Source organism: Malus sylvestris, chromosome 10 (assembly GCF_916048215.2).
Source record: "Malus sylvestris chromosome 10, drMalSylv7.2, whole genome shotgun sequence".
Taxonomy (NCBI): domain Eukaryota; kingdom Viridiplantae; phylum Streptophyta; class Magnoliopsida; order Rosales; family Rosaceae; genus Malus; species Malus sylvestris.
This window is the reverse complement of record NC_062269.1, coordinates 43,046,755-43,070,196: the sequence shown is the minus strand read 5'-3', so window position 1 is coordinate 43,070,196 and position 23,442 is coordinate 43,046,755. Positions and strand designations below refer to the sequence as shown.

At 36.3% G+C, this 23,442-nt stretch overlaps 4 protein-coding genes across 13 annotated transcripts; 1 reads left to right on the top strand and 3 right to left on the bottom strand.

The window, feature by feature from the left end:
• Positions 1–5,115: 5,115 nt before the first annotated feature.
• On the top strand, positions 5,116–7,550 carry LOC126586313 (glucan endo-1,3-beta-glucosidase 6-like). Its single transcript, XM_050251120.1, has 2 exons — positions 5,116–5,697; positions 6,203–7,550. The coding sequence occupies exons 1-2, from the start codon at positions 5,348–5,350 to the stop codon at positions 7,335–7,337; spliced, it is 1,485 nt and encodes a 494-aa protein (XP_050107077.1). The 5' UTR covers positions 5,116–5,347; the 3' UTR covers positions 7,338–7,550.
• Positions 7,499–8,853, bottom strand: LOC126586314 (uncharacterized protein At4g26485-like). Its single transcript, XM_050251121.1, has 3 exons — positions 8,480–8,853; positions 8,177–8,375; positions 7,499–8,065 (listed from the first exon to the last, which is right to left on the bottom strand). Exons 1-3 carry the CDS (start codon positions 8,709–8,711, stop codon positions 7,780–7,782), a joined length of 717 nt encoding a protein of 238 aa, XP_050107078.1. The 5' UTR covers positions 8,712–8,853; the 3' UTR covers positions 7,499–7,779.
• A 1,048-nt stretch (positions 8,854–9,901) lies between these two features.
• LOC126586315 (DNA-directed RNA polymerases IV and V subunit 4-like) lies at positions 9,902–13,260 on the bottom strand. Of its 2 annotated transcripts, none has more exons than XM_050251122.1 (11): positions 13,032–13,260; positions 12,794–12,877; positions 12,640–12,699; positions 12,444–12,509; positions 12,244–12,330; positions 12,002–12,113; positions 11,809–11,886; positions 11,646–11,679; positions 11,492–11,560; positions 10,270–10,374; positions 9,902–10,179 (listed from the first exon to the last, which is right to left on the bottom strand). In XM_050251122.1, exons 2-10 carry the CDS (start codon positions 12,867–12,869, stop codon positions 10,300–10,302), a joined length of 657 nt encoding a protein of 218 aa, XP_050107079.1. In that variant the 5' UTR covers positions 12,870–12,877; positions 13,032–13,260; the 3' UTR covers positions 9,902–10,179; positions 10,270–10,299. The 2 variants fall into 2 exon arrangements, with proteins under 2 accessions (XP_050107079.1, XP_050107081.1); XM_050251124.1 differs by having other exon boundaries at positions 10,275–10,374.
• A 2,658-nt stretch (positions 13,261–15,918) lies between these two features.
• On the bottom strand, positions 15,919–22,987 carry LOC126584790 (BTB/POZ domain-containing protein At5g47800-like). 9 transcript variants are annotated; one of them, XM_050249135.1, is made up of 7 exons: positions 22,616–22,987; positions 19,260–19,331; positions 18,559–18,711; positions 18,270–18,339; positions 17,642–18,046; positions 16,786–17,523; positions 15,919–16,661 (listed from the first exon to the last, which is right to left on the bottom strand). In XM_050249135.1, the coding sequence occupies exons 2-7, from the start codon at positions 19,268–19,270 to the stop codon at positions 16,062–16,064; spliced, it is 1,977 nt and encodes a 658-aa protein (XP_050105092.1). In that variant the 5' UTR covers positions 19,271–19,331; positions 22,616–22,987; the 3' UTR covers positions 15,919–16,061. The 9 variants fall into 9 exon arrangements, with proteins under 9 accessions (XP_050105092.1, XP_050105093.1, XP_050105097.1 ...); XM_050249136.1 differs by having other exon boundaries at positions 22,722–22,987; XM_050249140.1 differs by having other exon boundaries at positions 18,559–18,704; positions 22,616–22,985.
• Between the last annotated feature and the right edge of the window lie 455 nt (positions 22,988–23,442).

Genomic DNA, 23,442 nt, shown 5'->3' with positions numbered 1-23,442 from the left:
GCGATTGAGATTCTATATATTAATTAAACATGTTTAACTATATATCATGATTGAAATGTATGTTATATGCGATTGAGAATCTGAGATGTATTTGGCCAGCGATGTTATTAAATTGAACCTTACAAGGGAGAAGAGGGTGAGTAGTGAGTACTAGTTTATTATAGAAAGTTGAAAATTCCCTGCCTTGTCCCTGATTTTGTGAATGTGGGGTCTTCTAGTATACTTTTGATTGAAAAGAGATCGTCTCCGGATCTCTCCCTCCAAAACCCAGGGATCAAGTGATTCGAATCTTTAAAATTTGATCAATCAGCTAAAAATAGAGAAGTTAGTAAAAAAATTTAAAAGCTATAATAATTTTTGACCGTTGGATCAAACTTCAAAGACCCAAATCACTTGATCCCTGTGCTTTGGAGGGAGAGATCCGAAGAGGTTCTCTTTCCCTTTTGATAGTTAGATTATAAATAAAATATAAATTTTAAAGTCTAACAATTAAAATTTTGAAATATAAAATATTAGGAAATACTATAAAAGTATTAACAAATGAGACCTTATTAATGGAGTATGATTCTCGCCTTCTATTACCATTTCCTTCTCTCTCATCCTCTCAAATTTTTCTTTTTGTTTTTTTATCTATATATAAAAAAAATCAAACAAGATGTTGATGTGTCTTAATCATAACTATTTAAATAAGAGGGCAAAGAAAGATAGAGGTTAGGAGAGAGAAAATCATAGTCCCTTATTAATTGTTTGCTCTGTATAACACGGTGGACATAATTTTCTTCTTTTCTCAATCAAAACTTAGGAGTCAAGAGTTAGACACTGGATGAAAAATGGACCATCACTTAGGTGACAAGTACAAATATGATCATGTACAGTGGCGAAGCCAATAATTGTTAAAGGGAGGGGCGAAATTCAAAAGGGATAACAGGTCTCAAAAAATTTTAGACTACCAAATCCTTTTGGATAGTAGACAATAGTAATGTCGTTCATAAATTTATCAATACAATAGTTGCCGACGATGTTTCATGTCATAAAAACATCGCATAATGAGCTCATTATCCATAAAAGCAAAAACATCTCTCTCAATGTAAAGTACCATGATATCACTCAACTACTAATCTCCTACTTTCTTATGTAGTGGGGTTTTCTCAATATATATTGAACCGATCATTTAATTCTTTTAGTTGCATATCAAGGACTTGAAAATAGTGTTCCACACGATAATAATGAAAGTTTGTGAGTCTTGAAGCTTCAATCCTCCATGTTAGGAAAATTAATATCATTTTCCTCACAAAACTTTTTACATCATGAAACAAATCCTCAAATTAAAATCATTATCTCTCAATGATTGTAGTCTTTGCTTTCATTCTTCTATTAACGTCGTAGCAATTATTTTAAGAAACGAATAAGTCTCGTAAATTCTCAATGTAAAATCATTATGAAGAAATCGACAATTATAAATCACGAATCTCAAATATCTTGTTGTGCCGTAGTACATATGAAAATACCATAGCATCAGTGAAAAGCTAATATTCCAAGTAAGCAGGTAATTCACAAATTAATCATCAATAAAACGGATATGGTAGGCTCATAAGATAATGCAAACACATGACTTATGTAGAGATTTTCTTACATTAGTAGACTACGTGTATGAATCTACGCACTAGTCCTACATACATGTGAATATGCCGCTAAGTGCATCACATATAAGTCATAGTTGCCTAATGCAACCTAGTACAGGCTAACACTTAGTATGATTCTAATGTAAGCGTACGGTAAATGTGAACATACACGTGAAGCTGGTTTGAGCCCCAAACAATAGTATAGACACCATACAAGCATAGGTGATGAGCAAGTAAACCATATCAAAACATTCCATGACTAATCTCTCAAATCACAAGTGTCATAAATCATATTATCGCATAAAGCATTGACAGTAGCAAAACGTTTCAAAGTGGTCTTCACAAATTATAAGTCGCATCAACAATAACACATAAAACATTTGTGCTTTTAAAATAAAAGCATGAGATGATATAATAGCATCACATAAAACCAGTTTCGAAAACATATATGTATAATATAATTTAAAAGCAAAACTCATTCACTAATACACCGTATGGTCGTAACCGCCTTGTCTTGCACACTTTTTGTATTTCTCAGGATACCACTTTTAAAGTGAAATAACCCATACTTGTAAACTAATCGAATACCATGAATATTACTAAAAAACGGAGCTCGAACTACCAATTTCAAGCACGTAGATTCAATATACATGATACAGGGGGTCCCCGCAAATGTAACAGATAACTTGTACTGCACACTGGTGGCGCATGCATTCAGCATTCCACGGAGTCATGGCAGAGTATGTACTGGATTTGTGTCTGGCCCCATCAACGGAAACTATGCTTACATTCAACTAGAAGTGGTTGCCAAGGCTAAAAATGAAGTTGACAAGAGAAACGGCCACAAACGGGCCTGGGTTAGGCCATCTCTAATGGAGATGGATATAGGGCCATATGCCAAGTTTTAGCCCGAAATGCCACAAAATCCAACTCTAATGAAGGGCTGGGCCAAATACAATTAGGACCCACCAGGCCAAAGGATAGCCAAAAGGCTATTGGGCCGGGCACATTGAGCCCTCCCAGTTGCCCGTTTGGGAGCCTAGCCAACAGCTAGCTGATGCCAGCTGATATCAGTAACAACCGCTAGCTGACATCATTAAGCCGTTATAATTTTTTTTCTTTTTTTAAGGAAAAAATAAAAAAATGAAAATTCTTTTTTTTTATTTTTATAAATACCTAAGTCATTTCTCACATCATTTTCACCATTTCATACAATTTTACCTCACTCGAAAATCCTATTCGAAAAATTATTAAGATTATATAAAGATAAGAAATATGGAGAGTTGCTTATTTAGCGATACGTGCCACTCGAAATCCTATCCGAAAAATTATTGAGATTACATAAAGATACAAAATTCGGAGGTTTATTCATTGAGCAACAAGTGACACTCAAAATATGCCTTCATAACCTTATTTTAATATGGTAATAATTCAATTAACCAATAAGTTAAAGAACAAACTTAAAAATAATAAATTATCGAGGGGCTAAAACATAACCCTTTTCAGTTTGAGATGATATATAAATATAGTTTGACACTGTTCATTTAAAAATAATTTTTTGCAGATATATAATTCTCAACGGGCTATATTTAGCCCTTTTGGTTGGAAATCACCAACCGGCCTGATTTTCATATATTGCAACAACGACTAAAATCAACCTTGCATGCGTGCACTACAAAACAAAAATCATACTTGTCTCTTTCCTATGAGAAATTTTTCAGTGTGCTTAGAACAAGGAATGAATATGCACTGATACACTATCTGTAATTATATAAGTGGGAAAAAGTTTATTTTTTCAAGTGCCTCTCCACATGTATAATAACATATGATGTACCACCCTGTATTTCGCTCATATTGAAAAATCTCTCATCCAGGTCGATCAGGTTTTGATTGTGATATGTTTCCAACGGTAATTAATTAATTATTTATCTCTGCTGATACTGTTTTTTTATTGTTTTTATAGCTGTGTCGTTTTTGGGATGGATCAGCTTTCCTTTAAGGGCTTTTTGCCTGAAACTTTCATTAATTTGAGGTTGTTAATTTGGTGTTCCAGAAGAGTTCTCTTCTTCTTCTTAAAAAATAAAAAACTCTTAATATGTTGAAGGAATGTGATAATCAACAATTGTCTCTTTGGTGTATGCGTGTCACAGATATATGTGTGTGTGTGTGTGTATATATATATATTATAATATTACTTCTCTCACTTTAATATATAAAGTAAAAACAAATCACCAATTGCTTTTGAGCCTTTCTCTGTAAGTCAATCACTGTAGCTGGTGGCCGGCGAATGAAATCTTAATTCTCGTTTGCATTTGCAACTTTACGGGGCCTAATTTGTCTTCCAGCACATATAAAGTAGCTCAAGTGATAAAAAGAGAAATATTCTAGACCGAAATAATTAACCTCCACTAGCTGCCACTTTTAGAATGAAGGTGGTAACTCAAACCCGCAATTTAAATTTTGTAATTCCACTATCAATTTCGAGCTATATGCAAGTATTTTTCTTTTATTTATGTTTTTGTTTTGCTTAAAACCTTCTTAATAGATACATTAGGGACTCAAAATATGATAACACTGTGTCTAAAGATTTTATGACATTTTCTTTGGTAGTCATGAAAGATTTCTTGCGAAAACTCAAAGGTCCCATTTTTTTATAACAATCAAGTTTGCGAATTTCTACAAAAAATTATTTTCATGCAAGTTTCGCCACATTTCAAGCTTCGTAATAATCATGTGGAACATTTTGGTGATTTTTAGACCCCTAACTATCACTTCCAAGCTGCATTATGAAAATAGTTTTCCATTTTCTAATTTATAAATTCATAAAAGCTCCGAGGACTAAAAAAAATTGTAATACTTTGAGTGGGACATCCTACTAACCTAAGCAATTTAAGCATGCTTAAGGTGACCTCACAACATTTGCAGACAATAAATTTCAAATGTACTACTTAATTGAAGGTTTTTTTTTTTTTAAAGGGGGACAACTGATATTTTTTTTTAAAGGGGGACAACTGATAGCAAGTCACGGTTATCCATTTCTTCCACGGACCGGAAAGACTCACAGAGACATTTCAACCAGCAGTAAGTATCGAACTCGAAACCTCCAATTTTTAATTTTAAAAAAAGCTCGTAATCTGTTATTTACCACTGAACCACAAACTCGTAGTTTATACGCTACCAAGCTCGCTACTACACAAATTGTTAAATGCTCGCTACATCGTTTTCTTCACATGGCATATTAGGCATCTGCGTTAGGTGGTTGGTTTTATTTGTCATTTTGAATATTTTCATTTACAAATATAACACCACCGAAAGTTGGAAGGTTGTGGACACGGTGACATCCAAAGAGAGTTTGTCACTTAGCAGTCGGCGGCGGCACATTGGCTGTCGACTAGTGGAGGGTATCTAGGTAATTTCAGAAAGTGCAACGTCAACATCAGCATTGCTATTTATATCTATCAAGTATCATGGCAGTTTCAACTTTACTCTCTTATCTGTGATCTCTCTCTCTCTCTCTCTCTCTCGCATGTATATGTAGAAGTACCAGCTAATGATAACATAGAGCGAAAAATAAACCCACAACCACGTACAATACAACGCACTCTCAGACTCTCAGTCTCTGCCTAGCAGATATTGAGTTAATGAACCAAGGTGGGGAATGAATGAATGAATAATCTGGTTCATAATTGTTGGGGTTTGATCAGATTATTTATTAATCTGACAAAATGTTAGAAGCCAGGAGGAAATGGAGTTGGGCATTTGCAGCAGCTCTGCTTTCTCTAGTGGTGGTTTGGAGGGCGGAGTCAGCCATAGGAGTGAACTGGGGCAGCGTGTCCTTCCACAGGCTCAAGCCTTCCGCGGTGGTGGATCTCATGAAAGACAACAAGATATCAAAGGTGAAGCTTTTCGATGCCGACCCAGATTCTCTTCGGGCTCTCATGGGCAGCGGCATCCAGGTCATGGTTGGCATCCCCAATGAGATGTTGGCCGCCTTGAGCTCTTCCACCGACGCCTCTGATTTGTGGGTTCGCCAGAATGTGTCCAGATATATGGTTAAAAATGGTGCCGATATCAGGTGAGGCCGAGGCCCCTCCTCCTCTTCTTCTTCTTCTTTTTCCGTATTCTTCTTTCATTGTGTGTTTATTGCAATTGTTACTGAGAAACGGTTGGAGAGTAAAAGGAAACAACTTTTTACTTGTGTGGCTTTCACTGGTTAATAAAGGGCAAATGGTATGTTTTTGCCACCCACCATCCCTTGATATTAATGGATATTCTTTTTCAGCATATTTTGTTAAGTTATAATCATGATCTTATATCATATTACATTCTCTTCTTCTTGTCAAGTGATGAGCTGAATCTGTGCTATGCTGCCTGTGAGATATGAGCCAAAAGAGAATGTATTTATTTATGTTTAATTTCCAACAAGTTACTGGCCTAACCTGTTTGTTGCCAAAACTTTGCTTCTTTCACTTGATCACCATGCTAGTCCATGAATCAAATCTTTCTTCTGCGTCTGTTTATATGTTAAGTTGTTGCTTTTGCATCCATATCTAGACTTGTTTCCTTATGACCAATGACAGGTATATTGCAGTAGGAAATGAACCCTTCCTTACAAGTTACTCAGGCCAGTTTCAGTCTTATGTCATGCCTACACTGCTCAATCTACAACAGTCCTTGGCTAAAGTGAATCTTGCAGGCTACGTCAAGTTAGTCGTCCCTTGCAATGCCGATGCTTATGAGTCCTCCCTTCCTTCTCAAGGAGCATTTCGACCTGAACTCACTCAAATTATGACTCAAGTTGTTTCCTTTCTCTATTCAAATGGTTCTCCTTTTGTAGTCAATATCTACCCATTTCTAAGTCTCTATGGAAGCTCAGATTTTCCTCAAGACTATGCATTCTTCGAGGGGACTAGCCATCCTGTTACAGATGGGTCCAATGTTTACTCCAATGCATTTGACGGAAACTTTGACACGCTAGTCGCCGCCCTCAGCAAGCTTGGATATGGTCAGATGCCCATAATCATTGGGGAGGTGGGTTGGCCCACAGACGGAGCCATCAATGCAAATCTCACTGCTGCCAGGGTATTCAACCAAGGTCTCATAAATCATGTGCTGAGTAACAGAGGAACCCCTCTAAGACCAGGTGCCCCTCCCGTGGATATATATATTTTCAGTCTGCTTGATGAAAGGGCAAAGAGCACACTTCCAGGAAACTTTGAAAGGCACTGGGGGATCTTTTCCTTTGATGGCCAGGCTAAATATCCGTTGAACCTCGGTTTGGGCAGCACAGGATTGAAAAATGCAAGGAATATTGAGTATCTCCCGTCTAGGTGGTGTGTGGCAAAGCCGTCTGGAGATTTGTCTGATGTGGCGAACCACATGAAACTCGCGTGTAGTGTTGCAGATTGCACCACACTCACCTATGGGGGGTCATGCAACGGAATTGGAGCAAGGGGAAACATCTCATATGCGTTCAACAGTTACTATCAGCTGCAAATGCAGAATGAACGGAGCTGTGATTTTGACGGGCTTGGTATGGTCACTTTCCAAGACCCTTCGGTTCGTGAATGCAGGTTTCTTGTTGGCGTTACTGATACTACGTCCAGACCTAGATCTAGATATAGTACTAGTTCTAGTTCTTGTTATCAACTAAACCGGAGGTGGATCATAGTGTGGATGTTGATTTCATGGGGGGCTTGGGGTTTTGTAATGTGAAAAGAGGTTTCTCAAGTGGGTTTTTCAGGGCCCCCTCTTCTGAAGCAGCTTATAATATTTAAGACTAAGCGTAGGTGATTAAATACTAGTGTAGCGTAGATTATTCCCGCATTTAGTGGGTGGGTGGGTGTGTAATTCAGGTATTATTATCATGTAAGACATTTGTATTGAGGTACCGTAACTTATATATAATTTAATTTATAGTAAAGAAAATAGAGTGGACTTGATACAGACATCAGAAAGAATGTCACTCATTCTTTCGACATTACATGCATCCTGCTCAATCAGTCTTAGTGACAGACGGGGAGTAGATAGACACAGACACAGACACAGACACAGGCATCAGAAGCAATATTATGTTAACAGCGGGGCACGGCAGCCAACACCATTGAAAATTTGAGACATTATAATGGAGATGGAGATGAAGATGAAGGCTGATTAATCAAGGCAGCCTGATTTTGAACATGTAAGTAGTGCAATCGCCAAGGTGGAAGGGGGCGTCGGAATGGATGCCGTGGCCTCTCTTGTTGTGGTAGCCGGGATAGTCGTCCTTGCAGAAGGGCACAGATCGATCGATTTGCAGGCCAATCTTGTGTGCCTTCCTGATCAAATCCCATTTGTTGTAAGGATGACCCTCTTTGTGGGTTATGTGAGTCTCTCCTCCACCCTCTTTTCTCAGGAGTAATTTGGCATTTTTGAAGAAACCCTTCACCAATCTCTTGTTCAACCTCATAATCATGATCACAATCAAAGACTAATTCAAACACGATCATCATCAAATCAAATAATGATGAGATGATAATATAAAAGAACAAGACAATAAGTAAAGGGATACATACTGGATCTGACAGAAGCTATCCTCGCGGAAGAGAAAGCCAACATGAGGGAAGTTGTAGACGATGCGGTCAAACCTCTGAGTGGCGAGGAAGAAGTGTTGGCTCATAAGCTGGGCGTCCACTCCGTAAATCACGATGCATCCCTTTTCTTCAAGCTTCCTCACATTCTCCATGGCGTTACTGTACTTGTCAGCGATCTTCTCTGCATAAACAAGTCAGGTGAAAAAAATGGTAAACACTTGAATTCAATTGAATTGAATGGTGGTGAAAGTAAAACAAGAGAAGGAGGAGGACGGAGGTAGTAACCCTGGGAATCGAGAGAAGTGGCAACCATGTTGCGGGCAGATCCAAAGCGAGTGGCCAAAGAAACAGAGAAGGAGAAGTCTCCTTCGCCCACCAACAATATCCTCTGCCCAGACGAATAGTGCTTTCTCCATTTCTCTTCTTCATCCGATTCTTCTTCTTCTTCTTCTTCTTCTTCTTCTGTTTCTGCGTCTGCTTCCCTCTGTTCTTTGTAATCTTCTTCCTTTTTTCCCATTCTCTCTGAGGAATCAATTACCACACAGATGATGTTCGTTTGTTTGCCCAGAAAAGAGAAGACAGAGAATATGGACTTTCTCACTACCCAACTCCACTGCACTTTCCGTCTTTCTCGTTTTTTTTTTTTCTTTGTTTATTTATTTATTTATTTTTTTTGAAAACTTTGTTTCTTTTTCTTTGGCATATTGTTCACTTGCTTCCATCTCGTCAAAAGTTCAAATACCCACCCCAAATCCTAGCAAAAGAGGAAGTCTACGGACCCAAATTATTACTAAGTGTTGATTTTTTTTTTTTCAAAATTAAAAGTGATGGCAAACTACGGTTATTCACTTTCAAACTCAATACCTTAACACTATATTTGGATAAAGAAATTTAAGATTATTAAGGAATTTTAAAATAACGGAAATTGAAATAAAGAGATTTTATTTTATAGAATTTGTGAATTTTGTTGTTTGGTTAACTTAAAAGAATAATGAAATTCAAAACGGAATTTGTTAATTTTAAACTCTTAATCATAGAAATTAAGAAATGACACCTATTTACATGGAATTTAAAATTGAAAATTGGAGGCCCCAAATTCCAAGTTTTTTTTCCACGCGGAAATTCTAAATTTCTATGTTATAAATCCAAACAAGGGAATTGATGCATGCCAATTTATAAATTCTGACTTTTACCAAATTCCAAGTTTATTTCCCTCATCCAAACATAGTGTAAGTTTTTAACTTGAAGAAAGCCTCGCAATCTGTCATTTATCACTGGACCACCAGCTCGTAATTATAACTAAGTGTTGATTAATGTGCTTATTTTCTATTAATAACACATCACATAATTTATAAATTTGATTTAAAAAATTAATCTACATAACAAGAAGTGATTGGGCCTAATTAAGAAAAACAACTTACATAAAACATATTCACAGTTACTGTAACATTAAACCAAGATGCCAAACAGCGATAAAATCCTTTTGTACAAGTTCTCTTGATCAAGAAATTAAGTTGGGTATTGGGAGATGCACCAAAGGAAGCCTCTTTTAATTCATAAAAATTCATTAATTTTTTCAAAACTAAGTCACAAACACCATCCCCCTTGCTCAAATTGAGTAAATTTAAGTACGATGCACCAATTGCCTCTTTCTTCTTTTTTTTTTGTGTTTTCCAAATCCTTTTTTTACTTCATTCCGTCAAGAAATCAGCCAACGATCTCTCTCTACTTGTATTCATGTCAAACTCATTCAATCATCCAGTAAACTTCATATTCATCAAGCACAAAATAGAAGAAAACAACTGCTGATAAGCAGGCCTAAGGAGAGGCTATGGAAAGGATTTCCGCAGCATCTCAAATTCCATCAAGGTCATATACAAAACCCAACGACCATTAACAAATACATTAACAAGGATGATTGTTAGTGCCGTGAAAAGTCCGCAACGCAAAATCCCTCCATTATAGTGCCATTTGCACCTAGCAGCCTGTACCAGTTTACATAATACCCAACTAAACATTCCGCATACAAGACAGGAAGACAAGGCCATTTAAGGTTGAGATGAAAATTAATATACCTTACCAAGGATTCTCATGTAACGAGGTTCTTATGTTGCCTTTTTAAACCTCGTCAGCTCACTTAAAACATCTTTGAGTGGTTGGCTGAGCGTGCTTCTTTTAGCCTGGAAGAAAAACATATATGTTGAAGTGATTGGAAAAGCAAAGATAGTATAGAATTAGGTCAAGCGAAAATTGGCAACCCCAAATAGCTTCGGGCAAGGATGCTTGAAAAACAAATGCAGATAAACAGTCAGGTAGGCAGAAAACTAAGAAGTCAATTCAGTAGCTTAATAGTTCCATTGGCAACCTAATAGTTCCAGCACTAATAGGCAGCCAGAAAGAAGAGGGAATTTGGGGAAATGAAAAAATCAAAGAGATCAACAAAAGGGGAGTTACGAGTCCTAGCCCTCAAGGATCAGGAAATAAGATCCATTCCCATAAGAGAAATTGGAGCATTGGTCCCCAAATTTTAGACAAATGGCAGCTTTGGTTCGTGAATTAAAAATTCGTGAGTGTTGGTCCCTGAACTTGTCACAATGTGGAGCGATGGTCCTTTTGAGTAATCCCGTTAGACCTTCCATCCCTTAATTTCCCCTTTAAACCTTTTATGTTGGATGCAAGTATGCTCCACACTGTGACAAGTTGAAGGACCAATACTCACAGATTTTTAGTTTAGGGACCAAAACTCCAGTTGGGCAAACTTCCAAGCATAAATGCTCCAATTTTCTCTTCCTACAATGGCATGTTTACTTCCCCCTAAAACATGGGTTTTGGAATTATTCCAATTCTGGAATCCCCATGTGTTAGTAACATACATAGAATAGAAAATAGTATGGGTTCCACACTAAAATCTATAACCCAATGCCTGAAAAATCAGAATCAGATCGACTCAGAGGAGAGGGAGGGGGTGCAGTTGATCCCACACCATCCCTTCTTTCCTTTCCCCGATTCATGACTTTCCCCATTCGAAGTGAGTAACATAGCAACAGATTGGAAGATATCAATTTTGGAATAGAAATTAATCCAAGGAGTGAATACCACATATATCTTTTTCAGCTTTTACATCAAACACAAGCAAATCTCTGACAAATTTAGAAACAGAATTGAGTTATTCCTGACTAGAACTAAAATTGAAATAGAAAAGAACTTCTGGATGTTTAAATTACAATTTCTATCTAGATTATTCAATTTGGCCCAAAACAGAAAAATGCATACGTTTTATTAGGAACAATATCATACCTTCAAGGATGGCACTAAAGCAAAAACTTCATCTGTGGTTTCTGGACAAACATTGGCAATCACACATATCTGTGGCCAAAAAAAATAAAAATAAAAAAAATCAGGGGCCAGTCCTTAAATTTTAAGAACTAATACAGAAGTTTGAGATTATAACCTCGCCATCCTTGACACCATATTTTTTTAGTGCCCTGATATTCAAGTTAAGGGTTCAAAGCAGAGAAAATATGTATACACACACGTATAAACATCAAGAAACAAATCAAGCATACTAAAACATGAACACACACACACACACATGCTGAGCAAATCAAGGATACTCAAGAATGTGTCTCGCAGACTGGGGATGAGTATAACGGCTGGAGCTGTTTGCGTACTGCAGTCCCTTGTCGAATGATCTGAAAACAAAACCATTTAGGAGACTTCATATACAGAAAATTTACATCAACTGTTATAATAAACTATTTTCTCAATCATCATTCTTTCATTGAGATGATAGAACTTGATTCTTACACAGGGATTTTAATAGTAGGATCTTTTGACAACATGACCATCTGCTCCTGGATGCCTTGTAATATATCGGCAGCCTCACAATCCATCATACATTTGGCACTCTTTGGAAGTTCTGCATGTATCAACAAAACTGACAACATTATAGTGCTTAACGACAAAGTTTATTTTCAATGTCTGAGACTGAGCTGTACTCTTATCTTAAGTATTTAAGTATTTGATATACAAAATATCAAAGTGCTCACCCTGCTCAATTTTGAGCTCCAGTGGCTGTGGTTCTTTCTTTCTACCATTTCCGATGGTGTCTCCTTTCCCCCCTTTGCCCCAATCAGCTTAAAAATCACAGTTTGCAAAAGAAAGAGAGAAATATAATAAAATCGAGATCTTTGACTTCAAATATGCAAGTGATGAAAATGGAAATTCAGAATTTCAAATAATATTAAACCTTTCCCTGAAGCAGCAGATCGGCTATCAAATTTTGACGAAAAGTGTGATTTGGGTTCCCGGGAACCTATAAATACAAGAACAAACATTTCAGATGTTGAAAATCGAAGACGATAAGCACATGCATGACACACAAGATCCACTGACTAAAATGTGAGACTAATTTAATAGGAACAGAGAGTTTAGAGAAACCGTACCTTCAGAATCGAACTGAACTCGTCTTCCCTTCTTGGACTTGGTTGAGCTATCATCCTTACCTACACAAACCAATGGAATGCGATTACCTCATTTCTTTTACAAACAAAAAACACCCGATAAAAAAATGTCCAGGAAAGTGAAGAAAGAGCAGACCATCCTTTGTGCTAGGAGGGGTAGATTTCAGCGAAGATTTAGGCAAAGAAAACCCCTTTCCTCCTTTCTCCGACATCACCACCACTGAATGTAGCAAATTAACACCCCTTACATACTATTATATTCACTATGTAAAATTAAAACCTCACAAGGTTAAAAATTAAAAATTAAAAATTAAATGAAGAGCGAGAGAGTGAAAAAGAACCCTAATCCAATCCCACGAAAAAGGAAAACCCACATTTTAAACAGAATCCGTGGAAGTGTACCACCGGGGAGGGAGGGAGGGAGAGAGCGAGCGAGCGAGCGAGCGAGCGAAGGAAGTCAGCGGCGGAAAGGGGAGGACCGCAAGTGGCTTCAGATTCAGAAGTGCTAAAACTCTCAATTAGGGGTTTTGATTTGTTGATCTTCTTCGCTGGCTTTATGTTTCCTACTTTTTTTTTTTTGTTGGTCAATTTATGTTTCCTACTTCGTTTTCACCCTGCCTTGTGTCCTGCACGACGATGGTTTGAGAGTGAGACGCTTTAAAAAAAAAAAAACGCCTATGAAAAAATATTGTGAAGGTTTTAGATGTTTGGTAAACTGAAAAAGGCTTATTTTGGAAGTTACTATGAGAATAAGCTGAAATCAAAGGAAAAAGCTAAAGCTGCTATTTGCAGCTTTGGAAAACTGTTTTTTTTTTTCAAAGCACACGGAGCTACAATGCTCCTTTAATGAAAAGACCCACTATCAGACTATTTTTTTTTTTCCAAAAGCACTTTTCCAAAAAAGTTTACCAAACACTCTGCTGATTTATTTCACAGCTGTTTATTCTCACAGTAGCTTTTTTTTCAAAGCACATCAATATCAAACCAGGCCTGAATGCCCTCATCAAAAGCCAGACGTCGTCTTTTAACGAGGATTTCACTCCTATTTATTTAATAGGTAAAGTACAAAAAATTACTTCAATTATTGATATCACGACACTTTTATACTTTATCTTTTAAAATTGATAATGTTATACCTCATCTTTAAAATTTGGTCCAATGTTATACCATCCGTTACTTGGCCATATATTTTTCAGTTAAATGATGACGTGGCTTAATTCAGATCCCACTTTCTATTAAAAATTTAAAAAATATTATTAAAAACTAAGAAAAATCATTTAATAATTTATAAATATTAAAATAATTAAAAAAAAAATTATGTTCGTTCCCTCCCCCCTTCTCTCTCTCCTCCCCACCTTCATCTTATTCTCCCTTCCAGTTCCCTTCCTGCAACGCAGAAAAAAATGAGGAAGAAGAAGAAAAAAAAAACAAAAACAAAAAAATACCGAAACCGAATCTGCAACGAAGAAAGAAGAAGAAGAAGATCCCTCATCTTCATCTTCTTCTTTCTTCCAATCCCCTTCCTGCAACCCAGAAAAAAAAGGAGGAAGAAGAAGAAGAAAAAAAAAAAAAAACTGAAACCAAACCTGCAACGAATAAAGAAGAAGAAGAAGAAGATCTTCTTCTCCCTTCCAGCTCCCTTCTTGCAACCCAGAAAAAAATGAGGTAGAAGAAGAAGAAAAAAAAAATGAAATATATCAGCAACGAAGAAAGAAGAAGACTTCTTCCTTCCAGTCCCCTTCTTGCAACCCAGAAAAAAATGAGGAAGAAGAAGAAAAAAAAAAAACTGAATCTGCAACAAAAGAAGAAGAAGAAGAAGAAGGAGAAGGAGGAGGAATGGGGAAGAAAAAAAAAGCCCAAATCTGCAAAAGAAAGAAGAAGAAGAAGAAGATGGGAGAGAAGAGAGAGAAACAGGGGGGAAATAAGGAGGAAGAAGATGGGAGAGGGATTGTTTTTGTTTTGTTTTTTTTGGGGGGAGGAGGGAACGAAAATAAGTTTTTTTTTTTAATTTTTTATTTTATTTTAATATTTAGAATTTATTAAATGATTTTTTTTTTAGTTTTTAATAATATTTTTAAATTTTTTAATAAAAAGTGGGATCTGGATCAAACCACGTCAGCATTTAACTAAAAAATAAACGGTCAAGTAACGGAATGTATAATATTGGACCAAATTCTAAAGATGAGGTATGACATTATCAATTTTAAAAGATGAGGTATGAAAGTGTCATGACACCAATAGTTTAGGTAGTTTTTTGTACTTTAGCCTTATTTTATTTTAAGCCCCTCTTATAATTCAGATGGCACTCTCTGTAAATTTTTTTAAGAAACTTTAACGAAAAATTTCCGGTATAGTTTATTTTAACGAAAAATTATATTTTTATATTAAAAAATCAATTATTTTATTATTTATTTTATCTTTTATTTTTTTTTTATCGTTAAAACTTGTTTTCAAGTTATTTTTATTAGTTTTTTTTTTCTTTCAATCGAGTTAAAGACACGTTTACTTACAAGTGCATTGAGAGCACCTTCCCGGCTGACAAAGAAAGAAAAAAGAGTTTCGTCGTCTTTTTCCCACTTTCACCTGTTGTGCATAAATCAAAGAAATCAAAAAGCCTCAATAAAATTAACGAGTTTTTACTCTCAAATTCAAACGATTAATTAATTTTTTGTAACATATTTCTATTAATTAATGAAATTTTTTTTATCAATTAAAAGAAGGTAAAAAAACTACTTAGTTTTCTATCACATAAAAAAAATGATGGGCAATAATGTAATTTCACAGGTCTAAATTTTACTGTTTTTTTTATTGAAGTCTCATCATGTTAAAATACATTCAATATTAAAAAACAAAAACAAAAACAAAAACATCCCACTCCCCCCACTTTCTCTCTCTCTCTCCCTCCCTCTCTCCTTATCATTTTCTAAAAAAAATATGTTCATACACATCAAGTGTGTAGGCAAATGCTAGTTCTATAGAATGAGAATTTGAATCATTCAATATTATCTATATTAAGGAGCGAGGGTAGTGGGCTAAACTTTGCAATAGATTAACTTGAATTTAGTTTGAATTCGTCATTTGGGAGAATCAAACAAGATTTCTCACTTACAAGTGAAAAAAAATATCACTAGACCATAGTACTAAATAGCAGCTTTGAATGGTTTTAAGTCTTCTTCTTATGGTTGGTAAAACTATACCGACATTGGCGCCATGGCTAGAAGTTCCCACCCTTTTATGTTTTAGAGTATGGCACAAACGGGGGAGAGGACTCATCATAAGATAACATGGTTCAGAACTGAAACATTTTCTCCAATTCCAGAGGAATACGGAACAAACAAAAAGAAAAACTTAATTACATGAAGTGCAATGGGAACGAGGATGATTGATGTTCCTGTACGTTTTTGCTATCTATCTTTGCCTTTGTCGTGGCCATGGCCCGGCCTACTTCCCCTTTGGATCATCTTCTTAGCGTCCAACTTGCTCCCTGCACCTGCAGATCCAGATGCTCCTCCTCTTACGATTTCCCTTCCCATATTATGTCCTTGATGATCTACTTGTTGCGTTTCTAATCTGACACCCTTTCTTTCGTTTTTCAATGCCAACTTTCCGCCTGATCTTTTGTTTTGCATTTGCAGCAGTTGATTATCTTTCTTTCCAGTGGTACTACTACTGAATTTATCATGAACATTTGCTGCTCCTAATTTTAGCTTATGACTTTGACTATCCGATTCTCTGCTACTTGGCATTGTTTGTTTTCCTGGCTCATGGAACAGGGAGGGTGTTATTGGCAGTGGCTTATGTTTATGACGATCATGAGTTGCTGCTGCTGCCCTGGAGTTGGAACCTCTGTCCCTCTCTTGTTCAAAGAAGAGGACTTGCACAACAGTCCTCAATGGTAGCCGCTCATTTTTCACAGCATGAGCGCGTACCTCAGGCGACAACTTCTGGCAGTCTAAAATGCGGCACAAGCGTTTCTTGTCTGCCTTGCTTAGATCACCATGCTCCTACTTATTAATACATATGTTTCATCAAATGGATTAGTCAATCAGCATTTAGTAATTAACTATACTCATAAATTCTAAATGGCAATGGCATTCACTTCGATTAATCAACTACATACTTACATACCTTTAGATAAATGTTAATAGCCTTGTAGATGCCGTCATGGTCTTCCCTTGCAATATCTGGCAAAGCTTCAGCCAGAGATACCACTTTTGAAACTGGCATGTTGACATCCCTGGCAACAACTTGAAGGTACGAATCAATGAGTTTCCCAACCTTTCTCATTGTTCCTAAAACCTGAGCACTTCTGTCCAATTCAGAAGCAGCTGCAGGGGATTGTCTTTTCCATAGCACCAAGAAACTTTCTAACACTTCCAAAACCAAGTCAATATCGTAAAATTCCGGGTCAGCGGGCGAGTTTGAAGGAAAAATCAGGTCATCCACCATTGCCTCTTCGAGTTGTAGACCAGACCTCCTTAACAGGTCAGTCTTTGTCGCTGGGGATACTCTCAAGTAATTGGCAATTACAATAAGCCTTAGCAAGAAACCAACAGAAACTGCTCCCTTATCTCCGGGAATCATACTCACAACGCTATCAACAATTCTTCGATTGTTTTCCATGAGTTCCTCATCTGTTTGTGGAGGTGTTCTTGTGGTATCTGGCAGCCAACGACAAGCATAGACGTGCAAAGCTTCCCCAATGAGCCGTGGTGGCAGCACATGCGTGGCTCTAACAGCAGTAATTATACATCGAAACAGGTCTACATCAAGATCTGATATATCCTCAGTCCACCAATCCTTTGGGACAGAATGATGTTGCTTTTTGGTGTAGCCAGGTCTGGTATAAGTGTAGGACCATGCAACCTGAAAATTAAAATTGACTAACATTACTTAGTTTGAGCAAATCAATAAGGAAGAATAAAACAAACCGATTGCTGACAGAAGAAGCATAATAATAAAATATTCACGAGCATTATATGACCTTTGCTGGAGGAGTAAGGATTTTCTCAACAATTGAATCAATGCACTTTCGGATGATCCCAAGATTCTCAGACCATTCAGGCAACTTCACTGTAGTTTGTAGTGCAGTAATGGAGTCTTTCCAACCTTCAAGAATGCATGAATTGAAGAAAGCCTCGAGTTTTGGAACAAAATTTCCCTTCTCTACTGACTCGGTCATTCGGAGGAACTTAGCAGCACAAAATGCAGGTACAAAATTATAGGCGCTGAGATTAATCGTAATTCCGTAACAGAACTTCGCACACATTTCAAACGCATCTTCACCTCCTGGAATATCGTGAAGCTTTATGCTGACCTTTTCCAAATCACCAGAGTCAGAGCAAAGCCGTTGTAAGAGGCCACATTTTGGAAGAAGTGGAAACTGCAGCTAACAAAAGCACAATTATCCCTTAACCAAGAGCAAGCACTTGTGTATGTATAGTTGTATACATGCAGAAGAAGTGCTAGCTGTATTAGTTTGGTGTATGATTTTATAAAATTCGGAAAAATAGTGAAATGTTCATTCTTATTGCACATCCGTGACTACATGAGAAAATGAAATTGGTGCATTTCCACAAAACATTATTCCTTGTAAATGATCTGATCACTACCTTATGGAGAAGATAATGGATGTTGTTAATTTGTATGACAAAGTCGCTGGGTGCATCCGAAATCACGGTCCTGCACACATAGTGAATGCAAAGTCAGCTGAAATAATACTGTTGCGAGGACAGCACATAAATCAAGAAATTTAATACATAAAACCAAAGCACAAAGTAGCATTTTCATTATGAACGTGACCTGTGAGGACGTATGTGTGAGGAAATCGATTCTATGCATACCCATTCAATGTCATCTATGGAACACCGGTGGGAAAACAAGTCATAGCTAAGCTAGTACCTGGTAGCTTCTTCGGTGTAGAAGGTGTCCGGCTTGGTTCCAATTTTCATAAACTTCATTGTCAGATTGGTACTTTCTTTTAACAAGAGATGATTACAGGTTCTCCCTTCAAAATACTTGTGCAGCAGTATACCCTTTGGCTTTTCCTGATTTCTGAAAGAGATTAGCTAAAATCCCAAGGGTATGCTGTATATGTTTGAAAATAAGAAATATATATGGATAGTGCATTTTGGGAAAAGTATCTATTCATGCGTGATACTATTGAAACATAAACATTTCAGTAAATGATTTATGCATATTTTTCCAAATTAAGGGAACCAAAACTGTAAATTGCAAGGATATATGGCGGGGAGATTTTAATTAACTAGCCAGCTAATTCACCAGACAGACCAAAGCAATTTGCGTGGTCAAATCCAAATATACACATATATTTTTTACCAAAAAATAACATAAATATCTAGTTAATGAAGCTGAAATATCAACTAATTAGTAATAATTAGCTGTTAAATGGTTTCAAATTATGAACAAGTGCTGAGGTAGGAGGCTGATTTTGATTGTTTCAGAAGCCGAACCAACATGCAAGTTTGAATCGTCAAAATCCACAAATTAAGATAAAAATCATGGAAATTCCATCTATCTATATAAGAAATTTAAGAATATGATTACGTTGGGAATTAGTAGGGTTTATGGCCCTTAGTTACCTGATGATCATCTTTCGTCCGCCCAACAAGGTGTCAAGGATCCACCAACATCAGCATACATTGTTAATCCACCTGCAACTCCTCCAATTTATACATACATAAGATATAAATATACACACACAGAGCAAATAACTAGTACAGAGAGTTTTCCTAATTGCACTAATAATAATTTAATAACAAGAAATTAAAACCAAGAGGAGTTAATTTTGCTCTGAGAGTAGTCAGACTCGATCAGCAGTGCATCCGTGAACTCTCAAAACTACTCTCTTTCAACTCTTTTGTGTTGAAATTTGACACAAGGAAGTAAGGATGCCATGCAAATAATTTTTAATATTTTTATATGTATACATTTGTTTAATTTGGAAGTTACACCGTTTGTGGATGTATTTGTATTAGTGGACGAATTGGATTAATGAGTGGCTGAAACTCATTTAATTATAAGGAGGTGAAACGCGGCCACTTGGACTAGACACTGGTGACTGACGACTGCTAGGAATCACTTGCATGCAGTGCAGTGAGCGAGCATTATATATATAGGATATCCAGATCCTCTCCTGAGCTTCTCTATGCGGATCCAGCGGACCACATAATTTTGACCGTTGATCCAAATCGTGCGGTCATGAATCCAAGTTTTTTTCCCCAAATCAAAGTTTTTTTTTTTAGCTTCTTTCTTCGGCATTTCATTTCCTTCTCTGTCATGTTCTCCTTCGCTCCCCCAGATGGAATGCTCCTCCGCCTCGAACTTCAGCACCATGTTCCAGCCGCCCAAGTGGTCCATAAGCCCCAAAACCCCCTCAAATTCCTGTTGAACGCGACTGCCGCATCGGCTCCGACGACTAGCGGCTCCAAGTCACTGACCCATGCTTTCTAATTCGCCACCATGGCTGAAAAAAAAAAAAAAAAAACCTCCATTTCCTCCAGTTCGACCGGGGTTTTTTTACCAGAAAAGAAGAATCTCTATTAAAACAAAAATTAAATAATTGGATTGTTGAATTTGGATCAAATTTCAAATTGGGTCATCAATTATTTGTCTTAATTTTGTTTGGAATTGAAATCTTCTGTCAAGAGCAATTCGACGCCTCCATGTTAGGAGCATTCTGATACATAGGAAATGTTGTTGTTGAATGCGGACAGCCACATCAGAATTGAAATCTTCTGTTAAGAGAGCAATTCGGCACTTCCCAGGGAAAGATGAAGAAAAAAGGCCATTTTGCATAGAGAAGCTTTGGATTCATGACTGCACGATTTGGATCAACGGCCACGATTATGTGGTCCGCTGGATTCGCATAGAGAAGCTCAGGAGATATCTGTGTCCATCATATATAGGTAATTATTATTAACACTTTAAAAATCTCATTCTACATTCCTCATAAGTGTATTTTTCTTTCTAATTATAGAAAGTTTTGAGTGTCAAATAAGATTTTTGAAGTATTAATAACAATTTTCTCTATATATATATGGTTGTTTCTCTTGTATATATAATTATACTGGCTCTTTATGTAAAGGAATTCTCATTTTTTTCAAATAGGGATCAGGTGTGGGACTCATTTCACATCGAATTTTAATAATCTGAACCATTTGTTTTGTAAATCTCGATTCATAGATTATCCGTGCAAAAATTCAATTGAATTAGAACTCAATTGCCTATTTAATTATCAAAATAAAATTTCATTGTTTATCATATAACAAAGTATTCGTGAATTTTTTTTAACCCAATTAGATATTTTAAATATCTTCAATTTGGTTAATATTTTGCAAGGATGATATGTGATGTATAACTTGAAAAAATAAACGGTTTGGATCGTTAAAGTTCGATAAAGTATGTATCCCACAACTAATGCTTATTTTTATAAAAAAAATGGAACCCTTCTCTTAAAAGCTTCCTATATGTATATATATAAAATATTATATACCTAGTATGTTCCAATTCTTAGTCCGATATATGATCCAACCCAACTCAACTCAACCCGAAACTCATGGCTCGCATCGCATGACCTAATTTATACTGTTAAACCACTTTTGGCCTGGATATGTATATATCCTTGAAAAAGGAACCATACAGTTAGTGCTAATGTGGCACTACAAACAGTACTACTACATTTTTCTTATTCAGATAGGAAAAAAGCCCTACATTTTTTTTCCAATTAGCAGGTCAGAAAGAATAATGCAAACATTTTTGTATAAAAAATAGAATATTAATTAGTTCATACGTATATATATTCTATCTATCTATCAGAAAAGAGAAGCATCGGTCGCAAGAAACGTTTGCCGATTAAAGGTAGCTTGGCTAGAACACCATAAACAATCTACTCTCTGCTCATATGACTTATGACGCCAACTTTGTTGAATACATATAAAATTATAATATATGAGTGCGCACGGCCTCTCAAGTTATGTGTATATATGTAAAGACGAATATATATATACAGATAGATAAGAGTTTTAACGAAAAGTCTGCGGTACTGTTCATTTTAACGAAAAATCACATTTTTACACTTAAAAGTCAATCATGGTACTATTCACTTTACCCTTTATTTTGTTATTATTGTTAAAACTTAAAGTTTTCAAATTATTTTCATTAGTTTTTCTTATATAAATAGATAGTGGAGGGTGGAGACCATTTAGCTATTTAGGGACGGACTCACTTTTGACATTGATAAAGAGCCCCTCCACAAGCTCCATATATAAGATGGTTTTGTTCATTTCTTTTGTCCATATATTCAATTGGAATTTCAAATTTTTTCCCCATCTTTTTAGCTGACTTGTAAATAATTGTTAAAGCTCGATCTCCTGCCTTACAGTATCCTTTGGACATTATGTATTTATCCTTTAGCAAAGTAGGGCAGAATCTTTCTTTCATCTCTGAATAACAGAACTGAAAGGCACTCAAGTTATATATAAAAGGTGACCTAAGGTAGCAAGGTTATTCATTTTACGAGGGGCGGAGGGAATGTCTATCGTGTGCAGCTTTGTCCTTACTTTGCAAAGAAGATGTTTCCACAACTCGAATCTATGACACTCCCGTCATAAAAGAGCAACATTTTCATTGCGCCAAGAATTGCCCTAACTCAAGTTATTTATCTTAATACACACACAAACACACACAAGAACTTTTCAAGTTAATTATATCAGGATAGGGTTAACTTGCAAGCTAGTTTGATGATTAAATTCTATGTATATATGTCAAATAATCACACTCCAGTTTCCCTATGTTTATACTAAAATGCATATATCATTAACAATATCGAGTATAGTAAATGGGACTGGGACGACTTAGCAACTTTATACATACATGGCCAAAACTATTCCAATGAATGGTAACTAAGAATTATAATGATCAAAAGGAAGGTACGTACCGCAAGTAAACAATTGAGCTGAAGGAACATTGTTGACTTCCAAGGCAACAACAGCAGCTAGCACTAATATATACAGTCGATCGAAAAAGCACATTAATTTAACTACCTTCAAATGATTCCAAGCGATCAAGTGGACTGATCGATGGATTGGAGAGAGCAACTGTATAATTGAGCAACCAAAATAGCAAATCCGATGTTTAATAATTTCTGATGAGAAGCCATTCAAGTATGTACTAGCCAACAATAAAGAGCGAGCGGCCGGGGCTTTAACGTGATGAGATGCAGCAACGTGAAAATATATAGAATATGGTATACATCTCATGCATATAATCCCAAGAGACGGAGAGAGGGAGAGAGTATGAGAGATGACTAATAACTTTCTGTTAGCTAGCTAAGCTTGGTAGCTAGAATCAAGTACTACTGTGACTGCTCTGAGTGTGAGACATGCACCAACAAGAGAGAGAGAGAGTGTGTGTCTGTCTGCAGTGTGTGTTGGTTGGGATTAATCAACATGGTAATGTATGAAAAGAGCATTATTCATAAGACTTGCATAATTTATGATTTGATAATGCTAGGGAGACTAAATTTATAAATAAAATTTGCAGATAAAATTTGCAAACTAAATGATATGTCACCAATAGAATTGAGCACATTTATCAACATTTAAGTAATAATTTAATTATCAATTTTCATATTATTTAGTTTACAAATTTAGTCCTTCTAGTATTATTCTTTATGAAATATAATAAACTGCTGGAATTAATAAATAATGATAGGAAAAGCGGGATCAACAGGTCTCTTCTGGCGATGGGGTCCTAGTGCTCTAT